Source organism: Schistocerca nitens, chromosome 4 (genome assembly GCF_023898315.1).
Source record: "Schistocerca nitens isolate TAMUIC-IGC-003100 chromosome 4, iqSchNite1.1, whole genome shotgun sequence".
Classification (NCBI taxonomy): Eukaryota; Metazoa; Arthropoda; class Insecta; order Orthoptera; family Acrididae; genus Schistocerca; species Schistocerca nitens.
The window spans coordinates 921,587,608-921,601,502 of record NC_064617.1 but is presented as its reverse complement, the minus strand read 5'-3'; the positions used below and the strand labels follow the sequence as shown (position 1 = coordinate 921,601,502).

The following is a 13,895-nucleotide window of genomic DNA, read 5'->3' as shown; positions in this document are numbered from 1 at the left end:
GTTCAAGACATCCTGTACAGGGTGGACAACACCAAGAAGGGCTGAGAGATAGAGAGAGAGAGAGAGCTGGTTAGTCTTTTATTCGTGGGTATCACAAAAACTGTAATCAGTTTTGCTGCCCTTCTTTGTATATGTTCACTGTCCCCCATTAGTAATGTCTGCTAGGGGTCTCACAGATTCGAGCAGCATACTTAAATGTGACATGAGGTGATTTGTAAACAGCCGCCTTTGTAGACGCCATTTCGGAACACTCTGCTGTACATATCTGTAATTAATTTCCTTTTCGATTTGAATCTTCTATTTTTCGATGTTTACCCCATCTAATTTCGACACCTCTGTCCTGTAGTAATCGAATATTATTGGAAATGTTGGGTTTTGTACATAGAAATTGGACACAATGTAGTTCTTTCACAGGCCTTCTCACGCATCAAAAAAATATGAGTGTTCAATACATATTCCGTCCAAACTTTAAAAATCCTTCCATCATTTCTCACATTGCCTACGAAATCCAGTTTTGAATATTACCGTACCGTAAGTATTGGGCAAAGGTATGTATAAATAGATCACTCACTTCTTCCTTTAACTAGACTGTGGAGAACTGTCTGATAGTCGCATAGACATCTATTGATGCGATACATAGGCGATTGTTCCCCGTTTCTGCTAGAGCTAGACGGTTCCACTTTTTATTCTATGTTCCTTGGGTTCCACAACTTTGTTTCACTAAAGATGTTACAATGTTGAAATTGTTTCTAACGTCCTTGGTTTTTACAGTGTAGGCAACAGAAACACTTCCAATGTTGAATGTAGACATTTGCAGTACAGCCAACAGTATTTTGTTTATGCTGTCATGGATATTGAATTAAAGAGATTGATGTAATAGGATTATTAGTTAACGTTAGAAAAGATGGAGGACGATTTACAAGTTAGTGATACCGAAAAGAGTCCGGTAGTAATAGAGCAGTATGTACACGACGTAATTGGGTTCAGTTCTCAGTACGGTAGCGATATAAGAATATCCTACACCGCTTACAATATAACTGGTAAACCAAGCAAGTATCCGAATTATGGAGATTTTCCGCAGGCATTCGTGATGGTGAGCTATTTACAGGTGTTATTAAGCATACGTGCTCAGTTCTTCCGATTGTTAGTAACTTTGTAAGTGCAAACAATGGTAGTGTTTGCAACTGATTGTTGCGTTTATTATCCATTGGAGTGTGAATGTAGTTATGGCACAACACAAGGAAAACAGAGTTATATTTGGCACTTTTGCGCTGGACTTTCTCACTCAGGTATTGTACCTTTACATTTCCCATGTTTTCTCTCTTGTGAACCGCCGACAGGAACATTGCCTTAGACATTCTCTTTCACTTTTTTTTCCCGCCTCGGCGTTGCTATAGTGCCGCTCCATAATCGTTACGTTAAGTGAAGTTGTTGGACATACAATTTAAAATCCATTTCATTCATATACATTGAACTTGTTTGGTGCTACATATTGAATCTTGCAATGCATTTTACAGTAGTACAGTTTTTCTAACAACAGCTTACTTTGAGTTGTAATTAATAGACTCTTGTATATTAGATTAGATTAGATTAGATTTACTTTCATTCCAATTGATCCGTAGTGAGGAGGTCCTCCAGGATGTGGAACATGTCAGAAAAACAACAATACATGACAAATATTTACAACTAAAACAAATAAGCTAATGTACCATTCCACAGGTCCCAAGTGGAATGATCGTCATTTTTTAATGAACACTAAGAGTCATTTTACCAATACTAATGCACTGAATTTAAAATAAAAAAGTTTTTTATTTATTTATAAGGTAATACAACTACTGTAATACTTATTTACAATGAACACATTACTGCACTGAAATGGTGCAGAAGTTAGATTATACTAACACACACACACACACACACACACAAATTTTCAATGAACACATTACTGCACTGAAATTGTGCAGAAGTTATGTTGTACTTATATACAAATCAGTTGGTTTTACTAAGAAATTCATCAATGGAGTAGAAGGAGTTGGCCACCAATAAATCCTTTAGGCTTCTCTTAAACTGAATTTCATTGGTTGTTAAGCTTTTTATGGCTGCTGGCAAGTTATTGAAAATGTGTGTTCCTGAATAATGCACACCTTTTTGTACAAGACTAAGTGACTTTAAATCCTTGTGAAGATTATTCTTATTTCTAGTATTGATTCCATGAATTGAGCTGTTGGTTTGAAAAAGTGATATATTTTTAATGACAAATTTCATTAAGGAATAAATATATTGGGAAGCAGTAGTTAGTATCCCTAGTTCCCTAAACAGGCTTCTGCAGGATGTTCTTGAGTTCACACCACATATAACTCTCACTGCACGTTTTTGTGCCCGGAAAACTTTAGCTTGGCTTGATGAATTACCCCAAAAAATAATCCCATATGACATTATGGAATGAAAGTAAGCATAGTATGCCAGCTTTTTCATTTTTATATCCCCTATGTCTGACAAAATTCGCATTGCAAACAGAGATTTGTTAAGACGCTTCAGCAGTCCTATGTTGAACTTGCGATACTTATACCTACGTCAGGGATGTAGTGTAGTTAGTTTTTTGAAATAACTTCTGTTCTTGTATGGGAAGACTGAAGAATTCGAATATATGATGCAGTAAAGTGTCGTTTCGATGAAAATACATACGTATCAGAAACCGTTAGGATACGTTTGTTACCTTAAGTTTGCATGAAATCCACCCACAAATAATGGATTTCACCTTCTTAGGTGGTATTATGCCACAAATTGTTACGGTGCTATCATTTGCTAAATTTGTTTGTCTGGTATTAGACATGTCAGATTCTATATGGGCAGTTATAAGATACATTCAATAGTATGGGGGATCTCCAGACATTAACATATAAATAAACATTGGCACTTCAGAGATCAGTTCTTTCAAGTGAACATGATTAGCAGATATGTAGTTGCACAGCATGTTAATTTGATAGAAATATAGTGGCCTGAATAGTTCCAGAAGAATTGGGACCAAAAAAATAAAAGTTAATATAAAGATATGGTGAAAATTTTTTACAACATTGAAGACATCCACGTCTTCCAAATACATCTACAGGCTTTGGCAACAGGTATTTTAATTCGGCCGTTGTTAGTTAGTTTTTCAATAATAATGGAAATTCCTGGATAGAACATTTGGGAAAGCAACCATTCACCTGTAGTGGGCTGATGTGTTGTGCAGAGGACAGAGAACCATGAAACGGAAAACAGACTTTTTTTTTTATTATATATATATATATATATATATATATATATATATATATATATATATATATATATATAAAAGTGTACACATTCACACACAGACATCCAAATGTACACTCCCACAACTGTGGTGACACTGATTTTGATTATCAAAAGTAGTTGCCTGGGTTGATATAGGTGGGGAAGGATGTGGGAGATAAGGATGGGGTAATGGGATATAGTGAGGCAGATCATTTTGACAGATGACCCATAGTGGCAGCACAAGAAGATGAAAGGAGTTCAGAGGGTAGAGCATAGAGTGAAGGTGGAGGAAAAGAAGGGAGAGGAAGGTGGAGATGATGAGGGAAAAGGGGGGGGGGGGGGGAGCAACCCGGTAGAATAGGAAGGGGGCTAGAGAGAGAGACAACACGAGGGGGATGGGGAAGAAGAGTGGTGAGAGAAGGTAGTACATGATATAGACGGCAAAGGAGTGGTGTGGACAAAAGAGAGAAGGTGAAAGATGAGGTGAGGTAGTGCGAAATGGTTATCAGAGATTAAGACCTGGGGTATTGTGACAATGCAGGAAGTGCTGTAGAGAGAATTCCCGCCTGCATGGTTGAGGGAAATATCTGCTCCCTTCCAGCAAAAATTTCCCTGAATTATGTGGGGGGAGCATATCCTGCACCTTTGCGATCTCCTGGACCTCAGTCTCTGGTAACTTATTTCACAACGCATCTTCTTACCTCTCCCTGACTCTCTCTTCTGTCCACACCTCCCTTTCACTATCTAGATCATGTACACCCCATTCTCTCTCTCTCTCTCTCTCTCTCTCTCTCTCTCTCTCGCTCGCTCGCTCTCCCCCCCTCTCCCCCCTCTCCTTGCCTCCCTCCCACCTACTCCCCACTCTCACACACTATCTTTTACATGTTCTACCCTCTGAACTCCTTTCATCTTGTACTGCCACTGTGAATCATTTGGTTCTCATATTCACAGTAAAATTTGTTAGATTAGGAGCTGATATCTTTCCAATCCTGAAGTCTTATTGTACTACATTAACATAATCTACATCTATTTCGAAGACTTTCTTATCATCTGTAACATATATTGTAAACATTAATTCCACCTCAGTGTCATCTAAAATTATTTGCTGCTCTATACCTGTATATCTAAACTATGAATTCCATTTGCCTCCATAAAACTATATCAGTATGAAGCCCCAACATCACGCTTTTCAAAGCCTGCAATTCAACACATTTCCTTCTCTGATTTTTCATTTAAAATGGCTCTGAGCATTATGGGATGTAACATCTGAGGTCATCAGTCCCCCAGAACTTAGAACTACTTAAACCTAACTAACCTAAGGACATCACACACATCCATGCCCGAGGCAGGATTCGAACCTGCGACCGTAGCAGCAGCGCGGTTCCGGACTATAGCGCCGAGAACAGCTCGGTCACAGCGGCCGGCTTTTTCGTTTAATTCAATGTTAATAGATTGTCTCCATTGGCAATCCACCATTCATAGCTTGTCATTTTTTGATGATTTTTCTTCCTTCTTTTCCTTTTTTGCCACATTTTCTCTCTGTCTTGTTTAGTGCTGGTGAATCTTCTGGGTTGTATGGTCTTGGTACATCAAACTTTTTTATTCCCTATGTTTTGTTTAGTCTTGCCAACTCAATGGAACCAGGAGAACATCTGAAGACATCCAACACAGGTATGGACAAAATGCTGGAAATGGAAAAAGTTTCATTCATCATGGCTGTACAACCTGAAACCTTTACCAGCAGCTAAAACATCTGGTTGTGGAAGCTTTCATTATATGATGATTCTTTTTCCTCCATAATTTTCCTTTATTTCTCATCATCCTTTTTCTTATGGCATGTTTGCCATTCCTTCAATTTTTTCATTGCGCCTTATGGATTTGGCCCTTGTCTTAGGTCAAAAGAGAACCTGTTGAAAGATGAGGGTATGTCTACTTTCATAAGTTGATGAACTAGACTGACTTTTACTGTCCTGAGCACAAAGCCTTATTTTGTGGACCATCAAACTTATTATTTGAGAAGGAAAAGGCATTGCATTTTCTGTCAATTTATTGATATGAGATTGAGAGCTGCTTGAATATGATTGGACTGGCATTTCTTCTTGGTTAATTTTATCGCACACACTGTGAAGTGAATTAACATTTTCTTCAATTGATTGTTGAGGTGTCTTCGTTGACCCAATGCCAGTTCTCTGTAAAAGTGCACTTGTGGTGTACATAAGCATTTTATTGTGGGTCGCAGCTGTAACTATTGGTGCGATGAATGATGGAACGGCAATTTCATATCAATTCATACAGGTCGAGAGTGACTGTGAGCCATCGCTATTTCAGAGTTGCTGGAAAAAATATATGTTGAAGTTCCGCATTATGGCTCTCCAAAACTACAATATTATGACTTTTTGGTGATTTCTTAAAATACTCCAGACTTCTCTAAATTAGAATAATTGTGAAAATATCATAATTTCACTGAAAAGTGGTAGGCCATTCTCATCACTACAAATTCTTTGGAGTAGTTGTGTAAGTTTACATTTTCACATTGGACGGACACAATCCAGAAGTTTGAAACCATTCTGTACTGTTTGTGGACTAATGCACTACAATGCTTCCTTTAAGTACAGGTCCATTTTTTTTTCTAAAGTTTCATAAACACCATTTTTCACATATTTTTTCCATTCTTGTTCTAAAAGAGTAAATACACAAACATCCATTGGCTGTGAAATATGTGTTGTGTTAGGGAACAATTTAATAAGCATTACAACATTCTGAGTACAGAACTCAGACAAGCTTAATGTCATATAAAATACATGACTGTCAGTAAAAAATATGATAGCCATTTGTATTTCTTGTTCAATTAGTCAAGACAGTAAAACATTTGTTGCGTATTCATAGAACATGGGAGAACACATCCAGTGACTTTCAGATCATCTAATTCCTTATGTTCTTGGTATACCATTAGCTATTACACAAGGAATTCTCACATATGGAGGGGGGGGGGGGGGGAAGTCATGGAAGTAGCAAGCTTACTGGTATCATATGCTGTTACAAGTACATCTCCCCCCCCCCCCCCCTCATCATTCTTAATACTATGCAGGTTTATTGTTTGTATAATAACTTTATAGACTTCGAGAAAGTGCACTTTCATCTGAATTGAAAATTATACTTCGTTAATTCCAAAGTTTGATTTTCTTTCAAATATTGTTTTGTTTCTGCAGACCACGTACAAATTTCTTGCTCACAGACATTTTCATGAAAAATTGTCAAGCTCCGTGTCATTGTCTTGTGGGTTTTCTATCAACATTGTCGAGTCTCCGGATAGAAATAACCAACTTTTACAATCAGAAACACTTTATTCACCCCTAATCACATGAAGATATAGCACAGCATGACAAAACAACCGAAGTCCAAACCTTTACCAAAGCTCACTGAATCGGAAGATAGAGCACTCCTTGTTCTATAGGTATTGGCAATTGATGGTCACTGCAGGGCATGTTCACCACTCTTCCTTCCAGGAGTGCAGAGCACTGGGAAGAGAAGGGGGGGGAGGGGGGAATGGGCATTGCCAAATATGCAAGGTAGCATGACCACCCATGCCATGGATAGCCCGAAGGGAAGGCATGGGTGGATTTTCTCGCAGTCAGGGAGGTCCATGCAGGTTGAACTAGAGAGAGTGCAGTCTGACATCCAGAAAGGAGGATGGTCTGGTCGCCCGGCATGTGTGAACTGGACCAACACGTGAGGTGGTGGTATCGGAGGAGTAGCAGAGAGGGGTTCACGTATATTGAGCGTTCCATTGGGGCTGAGTGTCGCTGTTACTCCAGCTGCATTCACTTTATCTGGAATGGGGACTATGCACAGGATGGTTACATGTAAAGTGGGTGTGGCCTCGTGTGAAGTTTACCTCACACAAAGGACGAAGAGTGATCAGCCTTGGTGCTGTAAGAAAAGCTTGTCACGTGGGCACGCAGAAATGTTGATAGAAATACAAATCTCGTTGATGGTAGTCATAGGGGGTGCTGTGGGAGAAAAGGGAGACAGAAACACTGGAACACAGGGGAACAACAGATGACAGCACTTGCAATTATTTAATGTCACATGCGGTGTGTGGTTGAACCTGAGGCAATGGATCGACATGCATGCAGTCTGAGTGAGGCAAGAGAGGGGGATCATCACATGCAACCACTCAGCAGCTGATGGCAAGAGGGGTGGTATGTGCTTTAGGGACATTGCACAGTGGTGGAGAACTTGACTCGAGTGGCTGTGGTGGGACAGATTCCTAGATCATCCAGGCTGTTTCAACCGACTGAAGTGAACGTATCTGATGCTGACTGTTGATGAGGATGTCCATAATATTAGCCATTTGTGCCAATACCCGATGCAGGGCAGAGTAAGGTGACTGTAGTGTTGCTTTGACTGTGTCATCCCATAACATAATAAACTCACGATTCCAGGGCCAAATGCAAGAAAACCAGGGGCTAGGTATGCTTATGGTTGAGGAGGCACATACAGATAGCAGCTATGTGTGGCCGGACCTGCCCAACAAGAGCGGAGAGGTCAGATAGTCGACAGTTGCAACATCGTTGACTAACTCAACAGGGAGGGCTAATGCCTTGCCATACAGGATCTCGTCAAGTTGAAACCGAGCAAGGTGCTGCAGTGGTTAGCACACTGGACTCTTATTTGGGAGGACGATTGTTCAAGCCCATATCTGGCCAAGCTGATTTAGGTTTCCTGTGATTTCCCTAAATCGCTTCAGGCAAATACCGGGATGGTTCCTTTGAAAGGGCATGGCTGACTTTCTTCCCCATCCTCCCCTAATCCGATGGGACCGATTACCTTGCTGTGTGGTCCCCTCCCCCAAATCAACCAACCAACATCAGCAAGTGACACTAGGAGGTCTGCCTTGTAAGCTGTGCAGCCTCGATGTCTCAGAACATGTCCTACCAACCGATCCCTTCTTCTAGTCAAGTTGTGCCACAAGCTCCTCTTCTCCCCAATTCTATTCAATACCTCCTCGTTAGTTATGTGATCTACCCATCTAATCTTCAGCATTCTTCTGTAGCACCACATTTCAAAAGCTTCTATTCTCTTCTTGTCCAAGCTATTTATCGTCGACGTTTCACTTCCATACATGGCTACACTCCATACAAATACTTTCAGAAATGACTTCCTGACATTTAAATCTATACTCTATGTTAACAAATTTTTCTTCTTCAGAAATGCTTTCCTTGCCATTGCCAGTCTACATTTTATATCCTCTCTACTTCGACCATCATCAGTTATTTTGCTCCCCAAATAGCAAAACTCCTTTACTACTTTAAGTGTCTCATTTGTTAATCTAATCCCCTGAGCATCACCCAAATTAATTCGACTACATTCCATTAACCTCATTTTGCTTTTGTTGATGTTCATCTTATACCCTCCTTTCAAGACACTGTCCTTTCCATTCAACTGCTCTTCCAAGTCCTTTGCTGTCTCTGACAGAATTACAATGTCATCGGCAAACGTCAAAAGTTTTTATTTCTTCTCCATGGATTTTAATACCTACTTCGAATTTTTCTTTTGTTTCCTTTATTGCTTGCTCAATATACAGATTGAATAACATCGGGGATAGGCTACAACCCTGTCTCACTCCCTTCCCAACCACTGCTTCCCTTTCATGCCCCTCGACTCTTATAACTGCCATCTGGTTTCTGTACAAATTCTAAATAGCCTTTCGCTCTCTGTATTTTACCCCTGCCACCTTTAGAATTTGAAAGAGAGTATTCCAATCAACATTGTCAAAAGCTTTCTCTTAAGTCTACAAATGCTAGAAATGTAGGTTTGCCTTTTCTTAATCTTTCTTCTAAGATAAGACGTAGGGTCAGTATTGCCTCACGTGTTCCAACATTTCTAGGGATTCCAAACTGATCTTCCCCGAGGTCGACTTCTATCAGTTTTTCCATTCGTCTGTACAGAATTCGCGTTAGTATTTTGCAGCTGTGACTTATTAAACTGATAGTTCGGTAATTTTCACATCTGTCAACACCTGCTTTCTTTGGGATTGGAATTATTATATTCTTCTTGAAGAGTTTTGTCAGGACTGGCTCTCCCAAGGCCGTCAGTAGTTCCAATGGAATGTTGTCTAGTCCCGGGGCCTTGTTTCGACTCAGGTCTTTCAGTGCTCTGTCAAACTCTTCACGAAGTATCGTATCTCCCATTTCATCTTCATCTACATCCTCTTCCATTTCCATAATATTATCCTCAAGTACATCGCCCTTGTATAGACCCTCTATATGCTCCTTCCACCTCTCTGCTTTCCCTTCTTTGCTTAGAACTGGGTTTCCATCAAAGTTCTTGATATTCATGCAAGTGGTTCTCCTTTCTCCAAAGGTCTCTTTAATTTTCCTGTAGGCAGTATCTATCTTACCCCTAGTGAGATAAGCCTTTACATCCTTACATTTGTCCTCTAGCCATCCCTGCTTAGCCATTTTGCACTTCCTGTCAATCTCATTTTTGAGACGTTTGTATTCCTTTTTGCCTGCTTCATTTACTGCATTTTTATATTTTCTCCTTTCATCAATTAAATTCACTATTTCTTCTGTTACCCAAGGGTTTCTACCAGCTCTCGTCTTTTTACCTATTTGATCCTCTGCTGCCTTCACTATTTCACCCCTCAAAGCTACCCATTCTTCTTCTACTGTATTTCTTTCCCCCATTTCTGTCAATTGTTCCCTTATGCTCTCCCTGAAACTCTGTACAACCTCTGGTTCTTTCAGTTTATCCAGGTCCCATCTCCTTAAATTCCCACTTTTTTGCAGTTTCTTCAGTTTTAATCTGCAGTTCATAACCAATAGATTGTGGTCACAGTCCACATCTGCCCCTGGAAATGTCTTACAATTTAAAACTTGGTTCCTAAATCTCTGTCTTACCATTATATAATCTATCTGATACATTTTAGTATCTCCAGGGTTCTTCCATGTATACAACCTTCTTTCATGATTCTTAAACCAAGTGTTAGCTATGATTAAGTTATGCTCTGCGCAAAATTCTACCAGGCGGCTTCCTCTTTCATTTCTTAGCTCCAATCCATATTCACCCACTATGTTTCCTTCTCTCCCTTTTCCTACTACCGAGTTCCAGTCACCCATGACTATTAAATTTTCGTCTCCCTTCACTGCCTGAATAATTTCTTTTATCTCATCATACATTTCATCAATTTCTTCGTCATCTGCAGAGCTAGTTGGCATATAAACTTGTACTATTGTAGTAGGCGTGGGCTTCGTGTCTATCTTGGTCACAATAATGCGTTCACTATGCTGTTTGTAGTAGCTTACCCGTACCAGTATTTTTTTTATTCATTATTAAACCTACTCCTGCATTACCCGTATTTGATTTTGTATTTATAACCCTGTATTCACCTGACCAAAAGTCTTGTTCCTCCTGCCACCGAACTTCACTAATTCCCACTATATCTAACTTTAACCTATCCATTTCCCTTTTTAAATTTTCTAACCTACCTGCCCAATTAAGGGATCTGACATTCCACGCTCCGATCCGTAGAACGCCAGTTTTCTTTCTCCTGATAACAACGTCCTCTTGATTAGTCCCTGCCCGGAGATCCGAATGGGGGACTATTTTACCTCCAGAATATTTTACCCAAGAGGATGCCATCATCGTTTAATCATACAGTAAAGCTGCATGCCCTCGGGAAAAATTACGGCTGTAGTTTCCCCTTGCTTTCAGCTGTTCGCAGTACCAGAACAGCAAGGCTATTTTGGTTATTGTTACAAGGCCAGATCAGTCAATCATCCAGACTGTTGCCCTTGCAACTACTGAAAAGGCTGCTGCCCCTCCTCAGGAACCACACATTTGTCTGGCCTCTCAACAGATACCCCTCTGTTGTGGTTGCACGTACAGTACGGCTATCTGTATCGTTGAGGCACGCAAGCATCCCCACCAACGTTTATGGATGTAGGGCACCCAAATCTAGCTATCCAGAAAGATACACATACACATGCTCGTGCTACAGAATTTGCTGTTATGTCCACAAGAGAGATTGCCTCCACACAATGTGTAACACAGTCGATGATGGACAAGATATGCATAGTAGCATTAGTGCCTGGGTATGAAAGATTGTGCGAAGCAGCCAAAACCTGGCAATGTAAAGCAGCCGGGACAATAGGCCGAGCAATGTCCGTGGATGAATCGCACCATAATGGCATGACCGAGCCCAGGAGGTGTAGGGAAGTGGAAAAAGCCTGATGTAGGTCCTGCAGTTCAATATCATTGTCCTGTAAGCGGGCCAGTTCGTCGAATGTCAGATGTCCATCATGTACTGACAGATAAGATCCATGGCTGAAACCTGTGTGAGGGAAGGTCAGTGGCAGGTTTGCGAATAGCTGCGAGGGGATGATGATCCGTGAAAATTGTTACGTTCCTTCCTTCGATGTCTGCTTGGAAATATTTGATGGCCTCTTGGAAATATTTGATGGCCTTGTACACTGCAAGTTCTCTGTTGAGAGCCGACCACTTACGTTGATCCATAGTATTTTTGGAGGAAAAAAAAATGGTGTGGCTGAGTAGTGTCACCAACGTGTTGTGAAATCATTTGCATCCACTGTAATAGAGGTGTGAGCATCTGGCAAGGGGTGGGCGAGAGTGCCATAGAGTGATGGCATATTCTAAAGCTGTTTTGAGATCGACGAAAGCTTGCATTGTGTCAGACCACTGTGCCCTGCGATTACCAGAAGTTTGTTTGCGCACCATCGACAGGTTACGTCTGTAAATATTAATTGTCCCCAAAAACCGGCACAATTTGTGAGAAGTCACGGGAGTGGTAGATCACAAATGCAGTCAATGCCAGCTAGTCTGTACCATGGCCTGGTGTAGCTCAAGTTCTTAGTCAGGGGAGGAAAAAATGAGAATCTCATCTAGGTGCGCTTAGCAGTAAGAACAGTTAAGAGAAGTGACCCAATGAAACATCACAGCGTTTGAGCTGTGTTTTTGAGGCTATAAGCCATGTAACAGAATTTGTAAAGGCCTAAGGGGGGTGATCAAGGCTGTTTTTGTTATGTCACTCTCTTTCATAGGTATTTGTAAATATGCCTTACGACAGTCCAAAACACTGAAAATGCACGCTCCACTAAGTAGCTGGGCAAAGTACTGAATATTAGAATAGGATATTGTCTCTTACAGTATGCACATCAAAATGACGATAGTCACTGCTGAGGCACACTGTGCCGTCCTTTTCTGGGTCTGAGTGTATCTACATCTACATACATACATACATACATACATACATACATACATACATGCAAACAAACATACATATTCTGCAAGCCACTGTACGGTGCATGGTGGAGGGTACCCTGTACCAAAACCAGTCGTTTCGTATTCCATTCACAGATAGAACGAAAGAAAAATAGCTGTCTGTAAGAGCCATAATCTCTCGTATCGTATCTTTGTGGTCCCTATGCAAAATGTATGTTGGTAGTAGTAGGATCATTCTGCAGTCAGCTTCAAATGACTGTTCTCTAAACTTTCTCAGTAGTGTTCTCTGAATATCTTCTTCTCTCTAGGGAATCTCACTTGAGCTCCTGAAGCATATCCATAACACTTGCGTGCTGATCGAACCTACTGGTAACAAATTTAGCAGCTTGCATCTGAATTGCTTCGATGTCTTCTTTCAATCCTACCTAGTGTGGATCCGAAACACTCAAGAATAGGTCGCACTAGTGTCCTATTTGCAGTCTCCTTTATAGGTGAACTACACTTCCCTAAAATTCTCCCAATGAACCAAAGTCGACCATTCACCTTCCCTACCACAATCCTCACATTCTTGTTCCATTTCACGGGGAAAGACCAATTACTGTCCGACAGTCGAACAATGCCTGCTCGCTGAAGTTCATCCGTTCGAGTATTAGCAAGGTGCAGTTTGTGTGGAGGGAGGCCTCGTGTTTTATGATGCACCGTGTCTTCTGAAAATTTTATGTGCCATCCTTTTATTAATAGCATTCATTTGAACTGCTGAACACAAGTGGACATCTCAAGCAGAAGTCGGTGGCACACAAGAGTCACTAATGTGAGATGCCATCGGTGCAGGCGAGGATGGGTAGCCTGTAGCTGTAAGAGGCGCATCGCTGGTGTCGAGATACGTGGCGCAGACAGTTGGCTTATGAGGTGTTGCTCACCAGTAAGGGCCTTCTCAGCTGTCAAGGTGGTGTGGTTCAATGTTCCTTTGTGAATGTGAAGGTCGCAGACTGCAGAACACTTGCATTGGAGCCGAGTGACTGAAGTGGCAAGGAAGTTCACCAGAGAAGAGCACTCAGTGAGAGCTGCTTCAATATCGTCAGAGGGCTCAGGGGGAGTGGGAGCTGGTGGAGCGTCTGGAGTGTGCAATATTTGTACCTGAACCATGGTACAGTAAAGCAGATAGCAGCAGGTCACGTGACAGGCCGAAGTGAAGCAGGAAATCAATTCCAAGTACTGAGTCTTCGACGTCGGCCACATCGAAGAACCATGTGAATGGTTCACCAGGGATGAGTTTAATAGGTATCGTGCTTATGCTGTCAGTGTGAGGTGTCGATTTATTTGCCGCTCGAAGGAAATGTTTGATTGGTATCACATCCACTATAGTGAATGAG

General features: G+C 41.0%; 1 protein-coding gene across 2 annotated transcripts in view; it reads left to right on the top strand.

Moving 5' to 3' along the window:
• Positions 1-809: 809 nt before the first annotated feature.
• LOC126253540 (F-box/LRR-repeat protein 4) overlaps positions 810-13,895 on the top strand; it is a 181,884-nt gene continuing 168,798 nt past the window's right edge. The window contains exon 1 of one of the 2 annotated variants that reach the window (XM_049954932.1): positions 810-1,093. In XM_049954932.1, coding sequence (XP_049810889.1) covers positions 905-1,093 — 189 coding nt within the window. In that variant the 5' untranslated portion in view covers positions 810-904. Of the gene's footprint in view, positions 1,094-1,121; positions 1,290-13,895 lie in introns of those variants that run through there. The other variant, XM_049954933.1, reaches the window with a different exon arrangement.